The sequence below is a fragment of the Grus americana genome, chromosome 8 (assembly GCF_028858705.1).
Source record: "Grus americana isolate bGruAme1 chromosome 8, bGruAme1.mat, whole genome shotgun sequence".
Classification (NCBI taxonomy): Eukaryota; Metazoa; Chordata; class Aves; order Gruiformes; family Gruidae; genus Grus; species Grus americana.
This window is the reverse complement of record NC_072859.1, coordinates 15,018,578-15,041,739: the sequence shown is the minus strand read 5'-3', so window position 1 is coordinate 15,041,739 and position 23,162 is coordinate 15,018,578. Positions and strand designations below refer to the sequence as shown.

The 23,162-nt window shown below is 36.2% G+C and overlaps 1 protein-coding gene across 5 annotated transcripts in view; it reads right to left on the bottom strand.

Annotated features, from left to right (window-relative positions):
- The window catches only part of LOC129209700 (lipoamide acyltransferase component of branched-chain alpha-keto acid dehydrogenase complex, mitochondrial-like), a 25,667-nt gene extending 2,505 nt beyond the window's left edge, over positions 1 to 23,162 (bottom strand). The window contains exons 1-21 of one of the 5 annotated variants that reach the window (XM_054834501.1): positions 22,490 to 23,162; positions 17,958 to 18,081; positions 17,715 to 17,790; positions 16,631 to 16,812; positions 16,138 to 16,265; positions 15,087 to 15,330; positions 14,146 to 14,312; positions 13,108 to 13,185; positions 12,004 to 12,195; positions 11,763 to 11,834; positions 10,829 to 10,882; positions 9,908 to 9,974; positions 9,359 to 9,508; positions 9,022 to 9,091; positions 5,912 to 5,967; positions 5,212 to 5,410; positions 4,207 to 4,312; positions 2,964 to 3,120; positions 2,261 to 2,397; positions 593 to 738; positions 57 to 209 (exon numbers count right to left, since the gene is read on the bottom strand). In XM_054834501.1, the coding sequence (XP_054690476.1) occupies positions 57 to 209; positions 593 to 738; positions 2,261 to 2,397; positions 2,964 to 3,120; positions 4,207 to 4,312; positions 5,212 to 5,410; positions 5,912 to 5,967; positions 9,022 to 9,091; positions 9,359 to 9,508; positions 9,908 to 9,974; positions 10,829 to 10,882; positions 11,763 to 11,834; positions 12,004 to 12,195; positions 13,108 to 13,185; positions 14,146 to 14,312; positions 15,087 to 15,330; positions 16,138 to 16,265; positions 16,631 to 16,812; positions 17,715 to 17,790; positions 17,958 to 18,081; positions 22,490 to 22,540 (2,609 nt within the window). In that variant the 5' untranslated portion in view covers positions 22,541 to 23,162. Of the gene's footprint in view, positions 1 to 56; positions 210 to 592; positions 739 to 2,260; positions 2,398 to 2,963; positions 3,121 to 4,206; positions 4,313 to 5,211; positions 5,411 to 5,911; positions 5,971 to 9,021; positions 9,092 to 9,358; positions 9,509 to 9,907; positions 9,975 to 10,231; positions 10,883 to 11,762; positions 11,835 to 12,003; positions 12,196 to 13,107; positions 13,186 to 14,145; positions 14,313 to 15,086; positions 15,331 to 16,137; positions 16,266 to 16,630; positions 16,813 to 17,714; positions 17,791 to 17,957; positions 18,082 to 19,063; positions 19,129 to 22,171; positions 22,371 to 22,489 lie in introns of those variants that run through there. The other 4 variants (XM_054834502.1, XM_054834505.1, XM_054834503.1 and 1 more) reach the window with 4 other exon arrangements.

The window sequence follows — 23,162 nt, the reverse complement described above, 5'->3', positions numbered from 1 at the left end:
GGCTTTAAAATGTATCTGCTAGTATTTTTATTGGTATTTCTGTTGCTTTTTCTTACCTCAGATTTGTCATGTCCTTCATACAAGCTGGAATATCCTTAAGTTTGTTGTTGCTAAGAACAAGAGTACTAAGATTTTTCATATTACCAATGGTTTCTGGCAAAGAGCTTATCTCATTCCTTTGGAGCCATAAAGTGTGGAGATTTCCCATTCTGTAAAATAGGTATTTGTGCAATCAATCAAGATTTAGAAAATTAATCTTATCAATCATTAATATAAAGTAATTGATTCATTTTACAGCCACATAAAGGACTCATATAAAGAATACAACAACTGTCAAAGAAAACCCCATATCCAAGATAATCACCTAACCTCTAGTCAAAAATGTCATTGGCAAGAAATATTTAACTTGATACTGAATTTATTTTTCAGTGAATGGATTATTCCAGCTCATCCAAAATATCACATTAGGGGTGATAAATCTAAAGTTTGCAGTGAGGTTAACATTAAAATAATCTTTTGAAGTAAGATTTAATAATTAGAATTTCAATGCAATGGAATTGAGACTAAGATGTGAACTTTGAGCTTTATTTACCTGTCAATTGCATCAGGAAGCTCCTGGAGTTTATTTCCCCCCATATCTAGCCATTCTAGATTTGGCATGTTGAGAAGAGCTGAAGGGATGGTAGTAAACTGATTCATGCACAAATCTATGTGTGAAAGCTTCTTTAAATCACTGAGCTGAAAAGAAAGGGAAATTTAATGCAAGTTTGTATAGCTGTTGCATTACAGCAGTGCTGTAATAACACTGATTGAAAAAAAGAAACTATTTAAAGACATTACAACACATTTTGGAGTTAGTAAACACAGCAAGGTTTCTGAGTTACATTAACTGATACTACCTAACAACTACAGTTCTCACCTGGAAGGTAGGTAGGTTTGAAACTGATCAGGCAGAAGAACTTTATCTCCCACCTGGTAGTGAATGCCCTAACTGCTGAGAAGCTGAATGCTGTGACTACAACACAGATAGACCCCAAGCCTTGAGATGAAGAGGAATTTTAAAGAAACCATTGTCCTTAGTATTTCATACTCAGTGGTGTTTCTCCATGCAATATGCCATTTTTCTTTAGTCAACATTTTTATTTTTATGGATCAAATTGCATGGACTGTATTTTAGAGTGAAGTCTACTACTATGGCAAGACATTCTAAAAATTAAACACAGCATCATTCAGTATTGCAACACCTAAGTCTTTTGGTGCATCATGCCTTCAGGTGCTTTTACAATGTTCAAGTGATGTAAAGATGTTTTATTGCAAATCTGGTCCAACTGTCTAAGCACTGAATGGAACTCAAGTACATATAACCAAAGCTTCATGGTTGATCACATCACCATAGTCTCAATAGGACAGAACTATGTATTTGCTATGAGCTGTTAATTTAAAAGCTATCACTCTGCATTACACCATGTAACCTGTATCCACATAGATTTTGTAAATTCTGGATGCTGATTAATAATGTATATTTTCGTTCGAAGATTTGTTGTTAGTTATTACTCTTTGGACTCACTCAGTTTTGCAAGGCACCAATTGCTGTCAACTATTGCCACTACTGTTTTTTAAAATAAATTAAAACAAGTAACAGCTACATACTTATCATCTCTAAGAAACTAATACTTAGAGACACAGGTCTCTTTCACATTTGGGTCAGTCCAAATTAAAGCTCAATAGTAGGTGAGCAGTTGTTTTTAGTCTCTCTTAATTGCTTTCAACATCTCAGAACAACATTCATTCAAGTCTTTGTGCATAGACAGTTGTGTAAATCACACAAACAGCTCTGGTAAAGATGCTTAGAGTTGTGTCCTGGCATATGGTATGAATTGGTATTCTCAACCCTGAAAGGGAACTTGTCTGTGCTAAGGTGTAGGATCCTCAGTGGGGTAAATCAGTGAAGACCTTCAGCCTAAACAAATTAACATCAAGTGTATCACTGTCCTACACGCTCTACCAAGTCATTTATCTGGACAAAATAAAGATTGGCTCCTTCAGCTACTCAGGTATATGTATGTCCTTCTCATGTGGCTTCAGTTTGACTAGTCATATAAATACTGCTCACATATGTGTTTCTGCGGAGTAGTTGTGAAATCAGAATATCAAAGCAATTCTGAAGACATGGAGTGCAATGTTTACTGATAATTGGGTTTGGATAAATTCAAAATATGCATTAATCAAAACTAAACAAAATGAAACAGCCTGTCAAAACCTGAAGAGGAAGATCACAGATACTCCTGTTGACAGCCAGTTCCAATCTTTCCAGACTGACGCAGTTACTTATTTCCATAGGAACAGACTTTATTCTATTGTAACTGAGAAGCAGCTCTTGGAGGCTAGTCAGCTGGCCTGTGGAGAGCACAAATGAGAAATGATAAATGTTTGCATTCATTCTATTTGAAATACAATATTACTTGGTTTGTGTTATCTTTATACTGTTATACAAGTGTTCTGTGTTCTCACTAAAAAAAAAAAAATATTTACTGAAATTTGAATAATAGGACTTCAGGACTCTAGTACAGAGCTGCACTGTAGTTGAATACTACAAAAAAACCCCCAAAACCTCAAAAATCCCCAACTTGTGAACAGAGGATACTCATGCTGTGGACTCAGAACACGAAGCCTGTTTTTCAGTATCACTTTCCTAGCTGCATTCTGATGTCTAGTATCTGCTGTGCTTACAAGCTTTTTTCTCATGGGGAGCTTTCATAAAGATATGTCTCCTCCATCTGGCCATTTTTTTTTTTTGTAATTTATAGGGAATCCATGGTTTTAAGATCTCTATCTCACTATCAGATTTAAATTATCTGTTTTACAGCTACCCAATAGGACAGGCAAAGTGCACAAAATGGCATGTCTATGTAAGATTAATTTTCTTAGAAAAGCAGCTTAAAATAAAAGAAAGCACAGCTCACCAATTTCTTTAGGTATACTTTCAATTGAGTTCCGGGATAGATCCAGAACAAGAAGATTGCGAAATCTTCCAATGAACTGAGGAATTTTCTGCAAACTAGTTCTATGAAGCTGCCATTCCTGGAGATGAACTAGTTTCAATAAGCACGAAGGTAGTGTCTGAGACAAGAAATATGAACCAGAAGAAATTAAGCTTAGTATACAACAAGAATACAGGCTTAGGTAGAAGTTTTATTTGAAATGGTAATAGTCTTGTAATTAAAAAAAAAAAAGAAAAAAAGAAATCTTTGCTTCTTCTCAAGCTATACTGTAACATCCCAAAATGAACACCATCAGTGTGGGTCATTCTGACCACAGATTTAACTTTCCACTTTTTGCTCCCAGGATTTAGATATCTGCAGCACTGTCAATGCTTGAAAAGCCTGAGGCTTGCTTTTGGTTGGTTGGGTTTTTTTTAAACAAAGCCAATATAACTGAAGATGAAACTGCTCTAAATAGCTTTTTGCATTTAAATGGTGATCTAAATTGTATTTCCTATTCTGTTAGGAAAAACAGTGAGTAGCTGAGAGCAGAAGAGGCAAAGGATAGAAGAACTACAATGTCTGTATGCTACGAGTTCTGAACAAGGATCACCAGCCTATGGCCCACCAGACTATTGCTGGGTGTGGCTGTCACTCTCTCACTGGCCTCAACATGGTCTAATTCTCATCACTTCAGAGGAACTGGCATCTGCATTTCTGTGTGGCTCAGAACAGACTGTTAGCTTCCACCCTGTTGTTGATTCTACAGTTAGCCACTTCCCCCCCATGAATTAGAAACAAGAATAATAGTATTCTGGGAACCTACTGGCTCATTTTCACTCTTAGAAAGAAAGTAAACAGTAAGAAATATTTTCATGCACCTAAACACCGAGGGTTTTCACCTTGATACATTTCACTAGTTCTAGTGTGTTAATGTTAAATGAGGATTTACAAAATTAAACTCATAATTTGCAGTGTAAAAAAATTTCTAATGCAGAAAAGCCTCTTGGGCTATACTTCCGCAGAGCAATTAAAATTCGAGACTAAAAAAATCAGCTTGGTTTTACACTCTCACAACAGCGTGTCTCACTTCATTGTTAGCAATGTGCACAGTGAGCATTTCATAGATTAAAAATAGTACAACTGTGAATATAAAGTTGCAAATAGTAGTTTTCTAATGCATCAGTCATTCAACCCAAGCAATAATCATTCCTATCAACACTACCTTCCATTCTTCTTCCTCTATCCTTAAAATTGCTCTTCCTTCTTCATTAATAACTTTTTCTTTGAGCTTTGCTAAAGCAGCTCTCTCCTCCCAGACAAGTAGTAGCCTACAAGGGAAAGAAGATCTGTCAGTGCTGCAACAATGAATATGGGCAATAATTACTATCTGCTCTATTTTCTGGAACAAAGAAACAGTAGCTTTTTTGGATGTCAAACAACATTTACTATATCTGGATGCTAAATATACTATAAATTTGAGGGAAGACAAGAAGTAATGTTTGGCTGAGGTAGTTCTATTTTACAGTTCTTCAAATTTACAGTCAGAGGAAGACATAACTTCATTCATTTTCATCATGTTTCAGCAGGGCAACAGAATATAAAGTTCCAACAGAATTAAGTTCCAAAGCCATTAATTTTGCAGCAGTCCTCTAAAAAGAAAGCCTTCATTTCTACCAAATATAAGTGCAATCAAACAAGGTCAATCAGCTAGGGATTCTTTTAGCTTGATTTCCAAAGGGGACTTAAACAAGAACTATGAAAATTAGGCTAATTCTCTTTCTTTCTGCTTGTATTTTCCATTAGTAAATTTTGAATTTGTTACTCCATTTCAAACACATCTGACAAATTAGGAAGAGTTCCAAAAATACAATGCTAAATTTCTTCACATTTCATGAAATTGCTGGCCAGACAGAAGACCAAGCAACCCTGTTAATGCCTCCATTGAGAAGAAAGCATAACAAATTAAATCTCCGCTGGTTAGAATATCCACTTAGAAGATAATTTTAATATCTGAATTTAGGGGATTTAGTATATAAGCTAATATTTTTAGCACAGAACACAATTCTTGGTTTCACCTGACAATATTGCTAGATTGTAACAGGTGGGAATTCTGCTGGAGTAATGACTAAAGACTTTGACTCTAGATGAGTTTCAGAAGACTATAATTGGTCTTATCAAAAGTAACATGTGGTGTAGCTTTTCACATAAAGATCTACAATCTACCTACCTTCCTGCAGACCTCTGTCTGAATTCCTTTTCTTTCTGTAATTCTTCATTTATCTTGTGTATTCTCACTTCCCAAAGTGCCTTCACAGCAGTGAATGTTCCAACGCAAACTGCAGTTTCAGTCATGATCCTTACATGTTCAGATTCAGTCACAAGAATCTGACTGAATTTCAGGCTCAATGCATCAGCGCATGTATCAGCTACCGGATGGGGACAGTGATGTGAAAACTAAAATACTGCAATACCCACTTGATTATATTATTAAATTTAGGTAATGTAGACAACTGACAGAATTTTACCAACTGCTTTATCTTTATGAAAATAAATAATTGCACCTAGTTACATTTTCTTATAATACGAAATGGTATTCTTGCAATGTCTCTGCATTCTTAGTCAGTGAACAACGGCTTCTCTCAGTTCCTTCCAATGGTAGGCGGAGTACTGACCATAATTACTCAATGCAGATAGGAGCATTCGTTCCCTTCCCAGGAAGAAATTAAGCTGTTATCTGGAATTTAAGGCAGTTAAATCCTGGTAGCTGCATCCTGGCAGCCACCTGGTATAAATACTTGTAATTAAAGGAGTTTTGCACTTTAGAGAAACTCAACTGTTGCTGGAAATAAATTAGTACACTTTATTTGTATTCAGTTTCTTCATAGTTTAACTCATTATAATATATTTTATAGTTAGTAATGCATTACCTTTAAGAAAAGGTTTTTTAAATTCTTCAGATCTCTCTCTGAATCTTCTTGTAGCCCTGCTGAGTAAGGGGATCCACATTAAAAAAAAAAAAAAAATCAGCCTAAAGTTTTGAAGTCATCTATTCCTTAGTGAGATAATTAATATATATTTTCCTGAAGAGCAGCAAAGTGGGATACTCAGTCATCATAATCAGTGCATCCCTCTAAAAAGCATTCTTACTGCCATTATTGTAGCAATTTGGGAAAGAGGTTTTTTTGAAATAAACTGGAGCCAAGATATTGATATTCAGATAAGCTTGGAGGGCTAAACTTCATGCCAACAGCAACGTACTCCTAACACTGATGACCTGAATGCTCTCTTTCAAACTTTATACTAACACTTGCAGGGACAAGTCAGAAAAATGCCTTACATATCCATTCAAACGAAAAAAGTGAGGATAACTTTCTTCCAAACAAGCAGGTATATAACAATAAAAGTGGAATTTCAGGTCTTTTGATACATATATTTCCCTAAAATAATTGCTGCAGGTCTGTCTTTTAGAACAATCTTTTCTGTCTTATTTATTCCATTATAATTTTGTGTGGCATGGATAAGACACAATTGCTTAGTGAACATTTTTGTGTTCAAACTGTCAATCATTCTATTTTATGTTTACCATGTCTTTGCTAACACTGTTATTTGTAAAGCCTGATTATATTGAAATAACTTAATTAAAAACATATAGGCAAATAATAAGAAATATAAATATGCCAGCACAAAAATCAAATTATAATGCTTAAATAAAGAAGAATCTGGTCTAATACATTAATATTAAGGATTCTTAACTGTTCCGTTTGTTAAGGAAAAAATGGCAGGATTTGACAGGTGACACAAATGGCAACCACAGTGTGGCACAATACAGTCTGGCATTTGGGTTCCTAAAGAGGGATTGATTTTTTTCCTCTAAAGAGAGGATTTCCCTCTTTCCCTCACCCACATGAAGGTGATCACATTTAGTAGTTTGAAGGATTAACTTCTCTTTCAGTGGTTCTCATAGTACCTTTCCCATTCCTCATCCCAATATGCAACAGTAATGACCAAGACATTGTATGAGGTTTTCTGCTCTGATTAGTCGTTACAATTTAAATTGCCTTATTTTTCAGGATTAAACTTCTACTAAGATTAAGTGATTTACCTCATCTATCATTTCTTGTTGTTTAGAGACATTTGTTGAACTATAAGCCTTTTTAGGTAGAAAACAAGAAATCTTTTTATATAAATTGTGCAAAAAAGAGACATTTGTTAATACCTGTACTACTAAAACCAGTGTCAGACAATACAGTTGAAGCAATAATTATTTTTAGTAAAGCTCACACTGGGCAACTCTCTTTTGCTGTGCAAAGCATATTATTCAATAAATATTGCTTTAGAGCCATGAAATATGAAAGGGGGCCTAAGTATATGACTTTGTTTTGAAGGAGATTTAATTATATAATAACAGGACTACCATCAAAAGCTTCTTGTTCTTAGATCTTATTTGTCAGGAAAATAAAAACCATAATCATCATGCTATCACAGTCAACAATTCAGAAGTGAATTCCGAAGCACGGCTGTAAAACAACTGCAAATTTACTCCCAGCTAATCAGATCTCCCAACAACTTCACCTCCAAGCATCTGAAAGAGTTTAACAACTTACCTCAATTATTTGGTATATTCAAGGATTTTCTGTAACTCATTGCTTTCTGAGTAAGAGCAGAGATAAATTATGAATCTTGTCTGTACTACCAAAACCATTTAGAACTCTCACCCAGACTCCAATGCAATGTCAGTCTAGTTCTAATTTTAACCTATGCTGAGAATAGAAGGTATCACATGAGGCACTTTGGCAAAACCCCCAAGCATTTACCATTCTTAATGTCTTCCCAGTTTGCTGAACGTGATTGGACTCCCATTAACAAAAGTTAGCAATTGTGAACAAAAAGAACAAAGGACTACTTGTTGTGCTCCACAATGAAAAATAAGCTAGTTTTGAATTCAGAATGACAATTACTTGCTTTAGTAATGCTTCTCTGGAAGATAACTGAGCTTCAAAGTGCTATTAAACAGCAACATTGACTAATTAGACTACAAAAAGTATTACATCACTAAGTCTTTTACTCATTACTTTCGCGCATGCTGAAGAATTCTCTTGTTGAAGAATTTTAGTACAAATTATCAAAGTCCAGACAGAAAAGTAATCTTTGTCAGGATATGCAGGGGTTATTACTCACCCCTTTTCATGCTTCTAATCATGAAACATTTTTAACATTCTATTTCTTTAAAGAGCCCTTGGAGAAGATAAAAGAACAACTCTGTCAGAATCTTTTTCTTTGACCAAATAGGAGGAGAGAGACAGCAATAATTACAGGTCACTGTTTGAGGCAGAAGTCATAGAACTAGGTAATTCTAACCAATTCTTGCACTGCATTCTAAAATGTGAGGATGAAGTTTTAAAAATATAGTTCATTTGGTTATAACCCCCTTTCAGTAGAAATAATTCTTCCTCATTATTAGCCTTAGATTCTAGCATTACCACATAGAACTTTATAACCAAAAAACCCTCTCCAGTCCATGACCAACTAAATACCTGAACACCAATACCTATTTAAAAAGACGCTAACTGCTTTCAATCTTCTAAGTTTGGTGGGTTTTGGTTTTTGTTGGTTTTTTGTTGTGGTTCTGGGGTTTTGTTGTTGGTTTTTTTTTTAATTTTGCAAAAGCAAAAATGATCCAACAGGTTCTTTGGCATAGGTATTTCTTCTTTTAGTTTTGGTATAGATTCAATCCTCACAGTGTTTTTTAATCAATGTTTTTCTTAATCTATAAAAGTCATAACGAAAACCTAACTACTTAATTTCCTACTCCTTAAAAGAGACAGATAATTAGAGCTAGGAAAATTAAATAACCTTCCCTTTTACTGCAGTTTTGAGAGTCAAAAGAAATTTCAGGCTCCTTATGTGAGCAAAATTATTCTGTCTCAAATATTTCAAAATCACTTCATTACTTTCTATCATACACTTAGATTTCCTCAATTTTTCTACATGGTCATCAAATTAAAAAAAAACCAAACTATTCAGACTAAGCCCTTACCATAACAATACACTTGTAGGAAAGTAGCCATTAGGCTGTGGTCTTTTGGTAGTCTTGAGTACACTAGGTTCTTTAAGATAAGAAGAAATAGAAGTTTGAGTCACCTGTACAGGATTGCCTGCATAAAATTCACAAACAAAACCAGGATTACTACAATTCTTTGTGGCTTTTTTTTTTTATTAGGAATAAATAAATCTGATAAAAATGAAATGTGATAAGCACGATATATTAGTCAAACTTTGCAAGAAATGACCTATATATAAAAGACCCTAATATCACAATAGAAATATAAATAGCACCATACACGTATGCTCCCATGCTCCCTCCCCTACATTACCAGCTTTCCTCTTGCTCAGTCTCAGCATCAAGGATAGCAGAGATTCTACCTCTGGTAGCTTGCATCTCACATCTTCGCAGCTAAATAACAATAGACAACTTTGGTCTACAATTCTGGAGAATGCTCCTGTAAAGGCAGTTTTTGATCTATCTAAAGAAAGGAGAAAATGTCCATTTTGTGCATCACAAATTAATTTTTAAGGCTGTGTAACTGTCTTTTCTTGTATCTGTTTGCAACTTATGTTTCTAGAAGGTATTTATATCCAACAGTTTTCTTCATATCTCCTGTTAAATAACCAGGGCAATCCTCACCATCTGTTTAAGTTTACCTTAAAGCCACGTAACTGTGGTCTGTTCTGAAGGCATTAACTTGAACCTATTTGTTATATGCCTTGTATCTGAGTTTAAAAAGTCCTTATCGCGCATAGTACTTTTTTTAATGTTAATTCTTTGTTGTATCTGATTAATCTGTCAAATTCTAGTATCTGAACATCAATAATATAAGGTGATGCAAGCTTTTAGAACACGTTTTGCTTACCATCAGGCTTACCTAATGACAGAATAATAAATGAGATCCTCCTTTTTTTTTTTCTTTTTTTTAAACAGACAGATGCTTTCTATAAGAAACAAAAATAACTGGAAAGTATTTAAGGACTGCAACTACTTCCAGCTTATAAAAACACAGGATATTCTAGAGATTACTAAGGCCCTGATAGTTATCAATAAATGTTATCAGTAAGCATCTGAATAAATATAGCCTCTTAATTTATAATTTGATAAAGAGTCCTTGTGCAAGTAATTGCCAGGAAAAAGCGGTCTAGCAAAAGACTTCAGAGGTTTACTTAGTTAAACAACAAAAAGCTCTCTGGACATCTTACAGCAGAAGCATAAAAGGCATTTTATTTGTTTAAGAATTTTGCATAACTTCTTTTGGGAATTTGGGTATTATTTGTTAAAATAAATTTATGTGTCCAACAAAGAAGAACTATGAGTATTTCCCTTCAAAACAGGTTAATCAGATTATAAATACTGCAGATGTAGATTAGTATCATTCAGTCACACCAGCCTCACAACCGTATGTATTAGAAAAGGCAAAATAAAGACATTTCATCACCATATTCAGAAACTGCGCCATGACCTATGAAGTTTGACAGTCTGCTGTAGAAGAAATTACAGCACTACTAATTAAAAGAAGTAACAACTAATTGATAGACTGATATCAGCTGTTGAGAACTTTTAACCACGTAAAATTATTATATAATGTGAGTAGCAAAGGGCACGTGCTAGCAGAGCCAGCTTTTATAATTATTCAGTCTAATCCACAAAGTTTAAAGGCATATTCTAGCCATCGTTTTCTTTATTTAAGGTCTAGGAGCATCAAAGCAGGGTTCTCCAAGTAAGATTTCCACAAGTTAGAAAACCGGGCCATTGTAGCTCCATCAATGATGCGGTGATCAGCTGACCAACTCACATTCATTATCTGTGCTTTAAATACTTCACCTTTTCCATTAAACCGAGGAAGAACCTAAAAATCAGAGAAAGAAAAAAAAAAAGAAATATTAAATACTTTCATTAACAAATCCGTATTTTTTTAATTGTTAATTTGTTAATCTATATTTAAACATTTTGCTAAATTAGACACCAGTAGTGCCATTCAAAAAACAAAGACCTTCCCATTATCGTTTGTGCTGTGGATTAGAATATATTGCAAACCTACATAATAAACAGTCATATCCTGTTTCCACCATTGTGGAACGTAGTGAAACCCCTTCTTGACTCAGAAGTTTCTTCCTGAATAGTTTATTGCACTGTTGTGCTCAAACTGATGGTTTCCTTAAAGCATCCCCTCGACAAAAGGTTCATAGGAAGAACATACAGAAAGTATTTTAAATTAATACTATTTTCATTTCCAGCATTGATCTCAAGTGTCTATATTAAAGAATTAAAGCCTGAAATTCAGAAAAGCCCATACAAAGTTCTGTATGGATTCAGCTATCTGGCTCATGAAATTAAACTTCATTATCAGAATATTTTTTTAGTCTCAAGATTTCTCCGTGATGATAGCAAAAATGCTATCGCCATGTTGCAAAACTTGTAAAAATATATTTACGTTGTTTCTTAATAACTAGAAGGGTAAACATAGATGGGAGTGAAATGTAACAGGATTCTAAAAAACAAATCTGAACCTTTGGCATAAGAGACTTCTATTTAAACATTTGGTGTCTGCACAGTCATTTAAGAACATCACAAAAACCTTTCAATCACAAGCTATGCAGTTTCTGTAACATAAAGAGGAAATGTTTATATAAGAAAAACAAAGGGAGACTCTGCATTTCATTTTCATTACAGGTGACCTTAGTTAGGTGGAGTTAAACACTCACATCACTGAGATAAAATTAATATACCTGTATCTTTCCAAGTGCTCCAATAGCTACTTCAGGAGGTAGTATCACTGGTTTGGTGTAAGTGCCACCAATCTAGAAAAGAAAAAGGTGTGGATATTAGTTAGCAAATATATTTTTTTTTAAAGCAGATTGCCTCTTGCATTAATTGCTACAGCTTTTGTTCATTGCATATTAAACCTTACTAAGGTATTCATTTCAGAAGCAGTTTTCAGATGTAAATTCTCATTTTTCCTGTACTTACTGTGCCAATATTTGAAAGGGTGAATGTTCCCCCAGTGAGGTCACTTGTTCCCAGTTGGCCTGCAGAACCCAAGGACTGTAGGCGATTTAATTCAGAAGCAATCTCAAACACACTACAGACTTGAACATTTTTCACATTTGGAACAATTAAACCTTGCTCTGTGTCCATAGCAACTCCAATGTTGTGCGAAGCCTGCAACAAGTTTCATTAACCAGATATTAACACAAGCAGTCAACATAAAATGTATTTTACATAAAAAAGCACTTGAATAATGTCTTCATTATCTATCTTTTTGACCTAGAAAAGGCTGTCTGTAGCAAGCAACTCCTTTGAGGGGAGAAGGGGACGTAAATTTTTAAATATTATCTTTCCACATCTGCAAAGTGCAAATTGATTTTGGCAATTTCACTTCCAGGAAACACAAAATCCTGGAATCAATTTTGTACTGAAAATATTTCACTTTATGATGATTTTATAGGTAACAAAACATGACTAACAAATTTTAAAGAGAGCACTAAAATTGGAAAAAAAAAAAAAGAGGAAAATGAGTTGCCTTTCTTTTGGTAGAAGGAATATGGAAGGATTCATCTGAGATTGATAAAACAGTAAAAAAAGGAGTTTGTACTGCAAGAAGCATGTATATGTCACTTAAGAAAATAGACACTTGCTGCCCAGAAGTATCAATCCAGCACCTTGTATGAAAATTAAATAGTTTTTATCAAAACTGAGTTTAAAAAATGACTTTAATACATAACGATTAAGTGTTGGAACAGTGGAACCACTGTGCCACTATTAAAAAAATACTGTATGAGATTTTAAATGTTCTCATTTTAAATGCTTGGCCCATCTTCAGGTGAAAAATAGGAAATCGCTATATTAATATGCATTTTTTGAGGCAAGCCTGAATAACAAAGTGACTCTCATGAAACAAGCTACTGAAATAAGATCAATAATAAATCAAATCCAATCTTAGAATCTGGACACAAAGTATTTTCCAGCATACCATAATTTTGGTTCTTACAATTAGCTCAGACATTCTGAAAAGCCCTTGTTAGCTATTAGTTTAGGTTTCCTGCTCACAGCTTTTATCAGTAGTTTACAAACCTTATATGTGACATTTTGACAGCTTTCATCCAAAGAAGCATTAAGAATGGGATACTGCAATAATCCCAGAGAGGCTGCCTGTTAAATATAAAAGAAAAAAAAAGATAGATACATACATAGATAGATTTTTATATTTTATAACCAGAGAGCTGCATGGAAAAGAAGTAACGGTGGGAAACAATTTAGATTAATAACAATATTGATCCTCAATGCAATCAAATTTGGCTTAAATCTCTCCTACACTTGTCTGTTGATATTCTGTCATTATTAGGATAGCAGAAGAAAAAGACAACTTACAAAAACCAAATATAGATCAGACAGGCATATAATTGAAGTTCAATCTGCATTTGTTATTTCTGTTCCACAATTCAAATCAAATACCCCAAGACAAAAGTTACGAGATTCAGCAGCAATGTCATTCTCAGCTCTCCACTTAGATGACAATTATTTCAAGGAATTAATATTCATTCTCCCTGAAGACAGTGAGCATAATCAGTGCTTACTTAGCACGCTCATTGAAATAGCATTACCAGAAGTTTCAGACTAAGTTATGCATCCAATGCTTAGTTTAGGCAGTGCATCAGCCTTCATTGATGAGACATACTCATTCACCTGAACAATAGAAGAGACACACTGATTCACCTAAGGGATTAATCACCAACAAAAATATAGTAACAATAATAATGATGCATTTCACATGAAGTTCATTTTAATGGAGCTGAAACTGAGAGTTTCCAAAATTTGTTTTGTGTAATTCAAACACCTACTGATGCTTAAACCCCATCATGAAAAATGCTTTATCTGCTCTATCCTTCCCCTTTAATATTTAAAAAAAATTCCATGATATTGTATAACCCTAACTACAATTCCAACAGTAAATTGGTAAGTGGTTCAATAAACAAGAAAAGTTGAGTCTGTTCTTGTGACCTGTAATTATTCAGATGATACAGAGGTGCTCCAAACTTACAACAATCATCGATAAGATTTTGGCAAAATCTGTGTAAGTACTCCATACAGTGCTTCTGCTGCACATCTCACCTTTATGAAGAAAGGCATAAAGGAAAGCTTAATTCCACGAATTTGTGCTAGAGGTTTCAGCTCTTCTCGCAACTGAACAAGCTGAGTCAAATCAATCTCATCACAATAACCAAAGTGGGGTATCTTCAGGGCTGCACTCATAGTCTTTACCATTGCCTTGTGAAAACCTGGAGAAACATTCACTGATTTCTTAAAGCAACAAAATGAACTTCTGGGAAGTTATAGTGAAATTTCAATTATTTGTTTCTATTAAACAAATTACATAACCTAAAAAAACCAAACCAAAACAAACCCCAACCACAAAACAAAAAAAAGGACAGGGTAAAGCTCACTTTAGGATCAACAGTTTTTCAGCACATGCAACTCAATTTTTACAATTGTAATATTTCAGATTATATTACTGCATATCTCTCCTATGTATGTATGTATTTGAAATCATAATACAGTAATCTGCACTACTCTTTCCAGCCTCTCCAAATAAACACTGCGTGAAAGGCAAGCAAAAACCTTTTATCTTACTCGTTTACTTAGGGTCTTTTGTTGCACTCTTCTCCGGGACAAGTGTGAATGCTGAAGTACACTATTATCAAGCACTGATAAACCCTTAAATTGACTGCACTTTGCCACTAATTGCATAATGATTCATACTGTGACAAATTCGCATGTGTTTTAGAATTCCTACCTGTTTCAGCATACATTTGAAGAAACACGGATTAAAAATGAGCAAGTGCAATTTGAAGCCCAACTCCATCCAATCAAAACATGAACAATTATTTCATAAAATAATAATTTCATGAAACAGAGCACATTTTCCTATTGCTCACTTGCATGACAATAACATGAAACACACTTCCATCAAAAGGAATCAACTGTTCACTGAGTAACATTTACTGGTAGCCTACTGTGAACACAGTCTCGAGATTTTATATTTCATGACTTACCTGTTATAGGTTCAGTTTTATCTTTTCCTGAAAACACAATAGGTCTAGAAACAGGTACAGGAACTTTACGTGCTTTGTCCTTTGGAGCAGCTGGTACAGTCTCTGATTTTGGCAAAGGTGGGATAATTTCAGCCTTTGGTGATGGAGGTAAAATAGCTCCTGTTTGTTTGGCCAAGTAATTGAGTATGTCTTCTTTAAGGATTCTGTTATCTTTCCCTGTTCCAACAACTTCACTCAATTTAATCTGAAAAGTACGTAACAAGCTCTGACACCTTTGTTTTACAGCAATATAAACATATCCTATATTGTCGGCTACAGTTAAAAATTATTCCAGTTACTGATCTAACCTACCTAGAGGGTTTTTTTCCCCTTTCTATGATTTATTAGGTATTCAACATTGTTCAAATCATCCAGAAGGCCCACTCGGTGACCAATCGCAAACTTTAAGGAGGAACTATGAATACTACTTACCTCTTAATTACCTCACAGGATCAATAGTGAAATATTAATTTGAGGAAAGCTATTTGTCACTTAATTTTCTCTACTTATTGTTTACTTTTCTCTACTTATTGTTTACTTTTCTCCTAGAAATGCAACACGAGCTTTCAAAAACAATGGAATATTCATAGATTCACAGAAAAAAGAATTTGAAAAGCGCTTAAATGATCACCTAGTACATCCTCAGCTCTAATACAAATCTGAAAAACAGAACGAGGTAGCAAAAGCTGAGATTCCATTTTTCCCTCCTCCTTCCTCCGTCCCAGGAATCTATTCTGGTACTTTATTATTTTTAGTCTAAAAAGGTTTTTTTAATCTCCAGCCCAAAGCATCCTAGCTGCATTTTAAGCCCAGTAATTCTTTTCCTATGCACCATAATCACCAGAAAGCACAATCCTCTTCATCCTTACAACAGTTTATACACATTTGAAATATATTTGAAAACAAGTAATTTCTCGCTGCACTTTCCTCTAGATCAATGTTCTCCTAGTCAGTCAAACTGCTATATAAAAAAATGGATAAAATGCAGCAGGACCTGATTCAGCAAACTTACATTGTTCTCCATGGCAAGACGACGAACTGCAGGGGTTGCTAATGTTTTGTGACCTTTTATCTCTTGGTGAGTGTGCTCTTCATGAGACATAGGAGGTGTTTCAACAACATCTTCCTCTGGGGCAAGACCTCCAAACAAAAGGAAAAATTTTAACTTTACTACATTATAAGCATTTGTTAAATTCCAACCTCAACCATTCTATGACTCTGTGACAGCTGAAATTTTTAACATTTACTTTGAGCTGCTGTGGATGGGAACACAGCATTCTAAAAGCTGCTGCTTAAGCTAAATTTTCAACAGGAAACACCTGACTTTTGAGACTCTAAATCCTAGTAAGATATCACAGCTTTTTCTACTTAATTTTCTTGACTTTATAAAGGGTAAAAATAATACAGTTTTAAGATTTTCAGGAGGAAAAAGTAAACTCCTGTCACTGATGGTTTTATGACAACAACCATAAAATATGCAAGAGAAAAAAACAGGCTTACAATACCTTTTGAAGCATCGATTTCAATGTCCACTAATGGTTTTCCAACATAAGCAATTTCATCTAAATTGTAATGGAGTTTTCTAATGATGCCATCATAACGACTAGTAATAGTAACGGAGGCTTTATCACTTTGTACTTCACAGATGCTATCAAACTGAGACACGCTATCGCCTTCTTTTATATACCTAAGAGAAAAGACACAGGCTAGTATAAAACATATTAAGTGCAAAAATCTATGCTGTGTATTCTTTTGATAAGTTCAGTTATGTACGTCCCCACAACATGAAAGTGCATTCCAGATAAGAAGACAAATTCTACATTTGCTATATACCTTTTGCCTGACTGGTCCAGAACTGTTTGTTGTGTGAAATGATGCAATGATTTAGAATATCATCACACATATATTTTTACTATTACTTTAGTAAAGCAGAGTTTTCTTGACAGATTATAAGCCATCTAAAAATAAGCCCAGCTTAGTCTGAACCTAAGGAAGTTCTTCGTTTCAAATTGCCAGGATCAGTATACGATCAATTTCAGAAAAAACCCTGAAAGCGGGAAACAGTCTCTTCTATGCAGAGAGGTATTTTCACCTATTTCTACAAAGAACAAAGCATTTCAACGCTCCCTCCCTTCACTGTACACTTTGATTTTGCTTAATCTGTTCATCATTGGGTTTTTATAAACAACTTCAATGTTCAAATCTTTTACTAAGTAAATAGAGAAGGGGTATAGGACAAAATTATGTGGATTCTCCAGACTAGTCACTTGTTTCTAAAGTTCAGCCTAAGTAAGTGTAATAAAAGATAGACCTCCTGCACTCTGAAAACATTAATCACTGAAGGAAAGCCTATATATAGGTGCAGTTAGGGCATCCCATTTCCTTCCACCTTTTGCACTCCCAAATAAACCAGATTGCAAATAAACAAAATGTAAAGCTCAGTATATATAAGGTTTTAAAATGTGGAAAATTAAACTTGAAAAACTTCATTAGTAACCCAGAAAACATATTCTCAGATAAATAATTGATAATACAGCTGTTAGACTACTTGCGGATTACTCAGTATATTTCTAAGAAAGTAGACCTTACCATTCTTTTACAGTCACCTCTGTAATCCCTTCTCCAATGTCAGAAAGCTTAAACTGGACAATTTGGCCACACGAAACTTAAAACAGACAATAAGGAAATACAGCATGTTTAATATTAAATATATCAGGTAGAAAAATCTGAATGCATAAAAAATACTCCACACACCAGTCATATACAAACTGCTAACATAACACTCATAAAATAGCAAAATAAAATAAATTATTTTATTATGAAAAAGATTACCAGCAGATGTTCTGAATAATCGTTGTTGATGACTAAACTTGAGGGTAGATTTGTCAAACACGCACACATATTTTGATTTTATAAAGCGAATGCTGCTGCACGATCTAACACGGTGAATGCAAACCTGGGGGAGAAAAGTCTCAAGTGTTAATATAACGGGCTGAGGAATGTAGAGCTCATTTAATATTCCTGATGCAACAGTAATACTGAAACAGTTTATTTCTAGTTTATATAAAAGAGGTTCTTATGGAAACACAATTACACTGAATACATACTGAATGTACAATAACCAATTATATTAGCACAAGCTTTGCCAGGTCTTTAACTTCTTTCACTAACACAACACATGGGGAGATCAAAGCCACAATAACATAACCAATTAACAAAAATCATGACAAGATCTGGTAAGAGATTCATACTGGCTATTGTTTCTCTAAGCAATTGGTTTAATCAGGACACACACACAAAAAGCATACATAGTATCAACTACATCAAGCCACCTGAAATATTCTTATCCAGAATGGATGCTGGAAGGGTACCCTAGACTGCAGGAAAAATCAGTGTATTTTTCTTTGTGAGTTCTTATTCCAATCAAAGGTTGATCAGAAGTACTAATTGGAAAGGATATTCACACCAGAGGGCACAGAGAGTTACCCTTTTATTTCTGTTAATATATAGGAAGCAGTAATCTTCATGTAAATATCATTTCACATCAACTTGAATGACTTTTTTTAAGAACTGGGCATGAGATGGTTTTCTTTGATGGTTACAATTATATTTATCCAGAAATCAACTTAAAGGGTCAATGGAATTTTCTGAAACATTCTTCAGACAAAACCTTATGCTTTAAAGCATCACGTAATCAGTCATGATTTTGGTCAAAAGCAAAGCCAGTAGCACTTGCATTGACATAAACAGGCATTTTATCATTAATCTCAACAGAAGTTAGTTCAGACCCTTTCTTATTTAGTAAAATTTCTTAAATCTAATGTAATTCTGGTGTTATGTTGTCTTAGAGTGCTGTAAAATTAATAAAAATAACAATTTATCTGTAGATACTATCTCTAATTTAGAGATATGAAAAAAATTCAGGTGCTACAATGTACCTCAAGTAGCTCAAAACTGTAAAATTTAGAAATTATCTTCTTAGAGGAGCCAGAAAACAGCACACCTGCATGGGAAAGTTAATTTTAACTTCTTTTTTAAAAAATCCTTTCAATAATTACAGAGTATATCAAACTTCCTCATTGCCTCCCCACTCCCAAACTCTTCAACTATTTGGTTTTATATTACACTTTAAGAGACTAGATTATTCAGAAAACTGTACAATTCTGAACTGACGATGTACACATTTTCTATATTATTTAATCCAGCACTGCAAGTTATATCTAATATCACCTTTCTTTTAGCAACAAGTATTTATACAATACAATGTATCATAAAGGACACAACAAAGTTATATTGAGTTATTTTTCAGCTGTCTGCTACTGAGATTCTATCTACTGATCTAGAATAAGTATTTTTCTAATTCAAATAACAAGCAAACAGTAAATCCTCATCATTAATCCTCCAAACAATTTTCCCTATTAAAAGAGGTAAAACGGTAATTTTAAGCTATGACAAATCTTATTTTATGAACACATTCAAAATTCTCTTTCAGTTACAAAACTGGTATATAATGTACATCTTCACAACCTATTTCTCCTATCTTTCATTATGTTTTCCTTCCCACTTGACTTCATGGTTACATTTTTTTGTCCAACAAGATCTTTTTGTCCAAACTTACAATAAAATTCTTTTCTCTTTATATGAAAAACATTTCCTTATATGGAAAACATTTAATATTTACCTGTGAAGATGATCACAAGGAGCACATCAAATGTCTGAACTATTTCTAGATGTGAAGTTTCATAATGCTTTCCATGTGCTTTTTACATTTGCTAACCAATGCAGGTAGTGAATTAGTAATGTCACTGCCAAAAAACCAGACTGGTTTTGTCACAGAAGAGTTTCAATGCTGTTTCAAATTATATTTGTACAAATAATTCAAAACTACTGCATTTTTTAAAAATGGAATCTTTTTGGTTTGCAGTCTTGCACATTGTCTACTAAAAAGCTGGTGTGCTAGTATGTTAAAGCAGTAATACGGTACCCAATATCTTCATAGAACAGTGTTCCTTTCTAACAAGGGGAAAAATTAAAATCCATAAAAGAGTCTGTGCTTATTAATTTCAGTATTTCATTACCATAATACTATTTTCTGTGTAATGCTGAAGAAGGAAATAAGAGAAGCATATAAAAGATAAAATTTGTTCTAATATCTATAGCATACCCATCTATGTATCTTGATGTCTGGAAAATATAGTAATACAAAACCAACAAGCACAGTACTAGCAGTTATGTTTATGTCACCACTATTACTCTATATGACAATTTAAAGGCAATAATGGCACAGTAAGATAACACCTTTCCTGTGCAAGTCTTCAAAGTGCAGAGTTACTGTGGGGAGAAGAAACTGAGGACCCACTCCAGTCTCACTGATACTAAGGACACATCAGCCACTGATATCTGGTTGACTACAACTTGTGGTTTGAATCAAGACAACATGGACGCTGTATGCTATTTGGGAGACAACGGCCTTGCCCTTGTTGTTTCCTTAAAAAGAAGCACATTGTGCTCTTCTAAATCAGCACTGATCCTAAAACTCTACTGCTGGCCTCAGAACAAAATGTTTTTATGCAGCCTGCAGGCAACAGATTACCTGATGAAGTAACACTGAATTTCAAAGTCAAACTGAACAGTTTGTGCTCAAAGACTTCACACTCAAGGATACAGGTCTATAGAACTCTTTTGACTTGCTGCCACATTGAGTCATTTTAATGAACATTTACTTACATTGGATTTGTTGTGCATGTATATTCTGTATCTCCAAGTATGTAGTCGCCTATATACTAAACCAACGTTCTTGGTAGCATGTTTCAGTCAGACATTACTCCTCACACCTAAATAACTGGCACCATGTCCCAGCATCCAGGTAACTGTTATCTCCCCACCACTTAACACAAAGACCCCCAGGCTCCTTTCTTTTCTTCTTCAAAACTTACAACCACCATTACTCTGTCCTTCTTCCCCTTGCTAGCCAGTGTTTGCAAAAGCATTGAGAATATTAAAATAAAGCCCTTTAATATTATAATAACTATATTATTTCTTGGATCTTATCACTGTTTCACAGTAGACGGTCACAAGAAGAATTAGTATCTAGCAAAATTGAAAATGTTCTTGCAGGAAACACGCAGTACAAATAGACAATTCTATAGTTCAGCATGCACATTTTCATCTCATCAGACTCTTCATCTGGATTTAAGAGTAGATGGTTTGGTTAGAAAGAAAACTAAAAGGAAGCTGCTATGTTCAATATTCTTAATTACTAAAACTACTTATAGATAGCCTAAAACTAGATAATTACAAAATTATCACTGAAAAAATTCCTTACTAGTATGCTTTCAAAAGGCAATCAATTATTAAGAGAAAAAATAATAATAGAACTGATCCTTTTTTTTTCTTCACTTGGACTCTCTTACAAAACGATGTTTCTTTTTCTGACATTCACTAAACAGCAGTGACAACTGGAAACCAACACTCTTCACTACAGCAGGAAGACTATAATACAAGGCAGAAGCAAGCATGAAGTATTCATGATGGTATCCACTTATGAGATTAAAAGTGTCCTAAGACAACCAAGTAGATTCACTTCTTGAAGTATGGTAAGGTATCTCAACTACTTAATTTACAAATATCAAGGCTCTTGGGATTCAAAGAAATATGTTTCCCCGTTCTATGTGTGTAACTACACCATCTCTGTGCAGATGTGGTATGCAAAGGGGGCTGATGCACGGGTGGAAGAGATGGCAGCGTAATGCATAGGCAGTGCAATGAATCAGATGACTAAGAAATAACAGAAGAGAAGGTCAGTGGCTTATTACAGGAGGCACACGTTTCTTTCCCAGGAAATATGGGCAAGTCGGAGGACGTTCAGGGGGCAGCAGTGTGGGGCAGAAGAAGCCTGTTCTGAGGGTTCCTGGGGAGCGAGGACACCCTGACCCCAAGGGAGCAGCGTGCGGGCTCCGCCGGCGCCGCGGCAGCACATGGCGTGCGGGCCCGGGCACTGTCGGCTGACATGGTGCGGGGGCACACGGTCACCTGTGCCGCCTCACCGTGGGGCAGGTGCGGAGCGGGCTGGGGCGCTGCCCGCCCGGAGGTGCGGCTGAGGCGGTCGGGCAGGCTGAAGGGAGGTGGGGAGAGTGGCTCAGGCACTGCTCGCCCGGAGGCGGGAGGGCTGAGGGGAGCCGACAAGCCCGCGAGCGTGTCATGTTTGCTCTGAGGGTCTGCCGCGCGGCTCTCGCTCGCTCCCGACTGGAAGTAACAGGGCTTCAGGATGCCGATGCCGCCGAGGCGGAGATGCCGCGCGTTGTCCACCCCCTCACCGGCTAACCGGGAGCGCCACCACCCGCAGGGTCCCCTGCTCCCCTTACCAGGCGCCCCGCAGCTCGACAGCTGCTCCTCAGAGCGGTCACGGCCGCCATCTTACTTCGGGAAGAGGCAGCCCCCACGCCCCGCACACCTCCCACCGACCAGCCAACCGGAGGGCAGCCACGCCAACCGCAGCCAACCAGGCGGCGGGCGGCCACCCTGGGCACGGGCCAGGGAGGGCGGCGGCGGAGGGGGCCGGGAGCGCGGGGCGGCAGCAGGAGTAGCCGGCTAGTCCTGGCCGCTGCCAGGCGAGCGCAGGCGGCGTCTCGGAGCCGTCACATGCCCATGGGAAGTAACAGGAGGGCGTCACCTGCCCCAGCGCCTCCTGAGGGTTCCCGTAGCAAAGCCGCTAGCGGCGGCGGTGGAAGGAGTGCGGTTTCCCCTGGCCGAAGTGAAGGGGAGCGCGAAGGGCCCGGCCTTTCCCCGTACACCTGTAATAAACTCTGAGTGTGACAGCCAGACCGACACGCGTACGTCTCCGTGCTTCTTTTAGCGATCCCGCTACAGGGGAAAACTACTCGTTTGAAAACATGACGGCAGGAGTCCGGCCGCTCTTCTCCGGCGGCACAGGGCGCTGCGGGACAGAGCGGTACCCGCGGGGCTGCCGTCCCAGCTGCCGCTTGGTCGCGGCCTGCAGGGTGCCGCGTTTGTCACCGCTCCGGCCTAGCGTGGCCC